The sequence below is a fragment of the Crocodylus porosus genome, unplaced genomic scaffold, assembly GCF_001723895.1.
Source record: "Crocodylus porosus isolate Cpor-Errol unplaced genomic scaffold, CroPor_comp1, whole genome shotgun sequence".
NCBI classification, from domain to species: domain Eukaryota; kingdom Metazoa; phylum Chordata; order Crocodylia; family Crocodylidae; genus Crocodylus; species Crocodylus porosus.
In genome coordinates this window covers 37033370-37036634 of record NW_017728911.1, presented here as the reverse complement: position 1 = coordinate 37036634, position 3265 = coordinate 37033370, and the positions used below count along the sequence as shown (strand labels likewise).

The window sequence follows — 3265 nt, the reverse complement described above, 5'->3', positions numbered from 1 at the left end:
CCCATGGCTCTCAGCCTTTCATCGTAAGATCTGTTTTCCTGACCTCTGATCATGCGCGTGGCTCTCCTCTGGACTCTCTCAAGCTTCTCCATGATGATGGAACCAACGCCTGCCTCGGAAGATCAACACTGTCATCTGGGTTTGCAATCCTGAGGTGTGGCGAGTTTGTGCAGCAACTAGGGAATCAGACAGCCTTGCTCCATCCCTGTGGTTAAGCCAGGACTTTGCCCGTTTCCTTGGGATGGCAACCCTTGTTGCCATGCTGCCAAGCCTTGCCACCTCAATACTCAACCACCATGTACCATGATCCACACCAAGCCCTTAATGACTTCAAGGGATTGGAAGGGGTCAGTTCTGACCCACAGAACCACAAGCATCCTGGGCCCTGCCCATCTGCCTGAGACGTCACCTCTCCCTGTGGGCTTTATGGCCATGGTGAGATCATAGAGATGCTAGAACCCTCTTAGGCACTTTTTTAAAGCTATCTACATCCGTATCCAAGACACAATCAAAAGCAACACGTCCCTGTTAAAGAAAAGACAGAATTATCTGGGCAGCCAGCACGACTACACGTGCTCTAGTCACGGACTCTCCAGTTTCCACTGTTTGCAAACTGACGTCTCCCTGTAGTGGCAGGATTTCTCTTTCATCCTCACCTCAATCCATGTCACTCCCTGCCAGCAGGTTTTTTGGTCTCTAACAGCAAATGAGGGAGTTCGGGGGATTCCCATTTTGTCTTTATTGCCGGGGACCAGAAAGGGAGGAGGGCGACGGCTGCAGAGGCAGCATTCTCTATGACCCAAGGAGGAAGGCCTATCACCCGAGCAGGTACCTGGATGTGGGACTCTGTATGTATGGAGTGTCACTGGACAGAGCTCATGGAAGAGGAGACCCAAGGAGCAGAGTTGCAGCTGAAGGGTGTTGTTTGGAGGGGGATCTGAAGACATGTTTCTCGGTGAATCAATGCAGACAGGCCCTCTCCAAGTAGACTGCAGCATGAGTCAAAGACTGCCCAGCGCGTGCGAGTGAACTTGTGTTCCTTTCCCAGCACTTCTGCATCCACAGTTTGCAAACCCAGTTCAGCTATCTAGTCCTAGTGAGATCTGTTGAATTCTGCTTTAAAGGCGATGGTCTCCTTCCCTTCCTCTTTACCCAACCAGAAGAGAGATCTCCCAGGTGACAAGTCCCTGGCTCCCAGTCTTGCCAAAGCTATTCCCAAGGGCTGCAGGATATTACAGTTCTCCTATGCCTCCCCTCACCCATTGGGAGAGCAGATGATTGCCCTACAATGCTCCTATTGATGAAAAGAGGAACGACAGAAGAGCTTGTTTTTCCCAATCAGGCCCTTTGCCATTGCACTGAGATGGAAAGTGAGACAAGGTTTGCCTGTAGCAGACAGTCAGCACATCGCAGCAGGGCAGATGGCATTTTCCCCAATCAGGGCTGCTTCACACGCAAAATCCCTAGATTTGCTGCTATTTTACTAATCCACCTAAATTACCTTTTAAGTCTATCTACTCTTCATTTCTGTGGCAAATTTAAAGCCCAGTCCTGTACACTATTACCTAGGAGAACGACTGGCTGCAGTGAGATTATTTGCATGACCAAGTGCGAGTAAATCAGGCTCAGAGAAGGGATGCTGAACCCGTCCAGCATCTAGAGCTATGATCGTTAGCAGACTTGCCTGTTGTCGCATCAGGAAACAAAGCAGCCACCTCAGGCAGCATCCCTGAGGTTTACAACCAAGTCATTTTTCATTTTGTTAAACTGCATTTTGTTAAACTGCATATGGCAAGACTTCTCCTTTGAAAAGGACATCAGGAAGAAAGAAAATATACATACTTTGGGCTCGACAGGTTCCAGAAACTCCAGCTGAAATTCATAAATGTTGTCCCCCTTGGCACCATGTCCCTCAGCTAAAACAGAAGAAGCAACAATCAGTGTAAAGACCATGGGACACCCCCCCACATCGTTGTTAATCACCAAGTAACATAAAGAGCTTCTCCTGCCCCTCCGGGCTGCAGGATCAAAGTACAGCATAATGGGAATGCAAAACCAGAACAAATGCAAATGAAATGCTAAACAGCAGAAACAAAGAGGAGTTCAAAACAGGCGGTGGGCGTCTCAAACAGGAATCAAGAGCGGCTATAGCCCAGCATCACCCTGGGAAGGGCTTTCTGCATGAGGTAGGAAGCCATTTGGTGCAAGCTCCGCCTGACAGGAGTCACCACAGCAAAGGGTCTGTGTCCTATCCCACAGGCAACAGTGCAATCCATGCAAGCCCACTGGTGACACACTGTAAATCCACCAGGATCCACTTGGTCCCTGCACAGGACAGGCTCAACTTGAAAATCTGCTCTTTTCTAGGGAGCTGCTGCAAAAGGATCCCGTTTGCCTAAAGCTTTTGCAACTTGAGATGACACCTGACTCTCTTCTCCATACACTCCAGAGCTAAAAAAGACCTTTACATCCCTGCAGCCCTGCAGAGAGATGCCCAAACGCTACAAACTCGAAAAGCAGCCACTGTCACTTACCTTTGAAATGCAGCACATTGTCAGTGATGGCGATGTCAGGGCTCTGCAGAAAAAGAAACCGTTTTAGGTACGTGCTTGTTTTAAAGCTTGGCTAAAGGATCCCAGCTGCAGCTGGCCAGGAGTGCACCAAGCGATGGCTTTCAATTCCAGCAGAGTAGATTTGGGTTACAGGTCAGGCGACGCTTCCTTACTGATAGAAACTGCTTCGCTGGAGCTTTGCAAGCGGAGGCTGGATAAGCACTGGGCGGGGAGGATTTAGGAATAGTTTCCCCATGTTCGTGCATAGGGTTGGACAAGGTAACCCATGAGACTTGTCATACTAGTCCCTGGTCCAGTCCAGCTCATGCCCTTTCTCCAGCCACCTCTTCCGCCAGCTCCCCCGTCCACTGTCATTTCTCTCTCCCCTTTTCAGTTTTGTTTCACTCTGTCCTGCAGACCTTCCTGAACGGTTCCCACAGCCCGCCCTCCTGCCGGGGCGGTCCACAAGCACGGCTCCCCACCCCTCCGGGCTCAGGTGCCACCACGTCCTGGGGGACACGCGCCCGGCGCTGCACCCCGCTCGTGGGCCAGGAGGGGCCTGCCGGGCCCAGCCAGCTCTGCGGCGGGGAGAAGCCAGAGCCCAAGTGAAGGGGGGCGAGGAAAGAAAGCGCAAAGGCTGGGGCGAGGGGAGTTTGTTCTCCCCCCTCCCCCGACAGCTGGGGCACGGGCACGGGCACGGGCAGGGCTGCGCG

General features: G+C 51.7%; 1 protein-coding gene across 1 annotated transcript in view; it reads right to left on the bottom strand.

The window, feature by feature from the left end:
* Positions 1-3265, bottom strand: part of HACD3 (3-hydroxyacyl-CoA dehydratase 3) — a 20168-nt gene that overhangs the window by 11766 nt on the left and 5137 nt on the right. The window contains exons 4-5 of the mRNA XM_019533189.1: positions 2535-2625; positions 1843-1916 (exon numbers count right to left, since the gene is read on the bottom strand). Of these exons, the coding sequence (XP_019388734.1) occupies positions 1843-1916; positions 2535-2625 (165 nt within the window). The remainder of the gene's footprint in view (positions 1-1842; positions 1917-2534; positions 2626-3265) is intronic.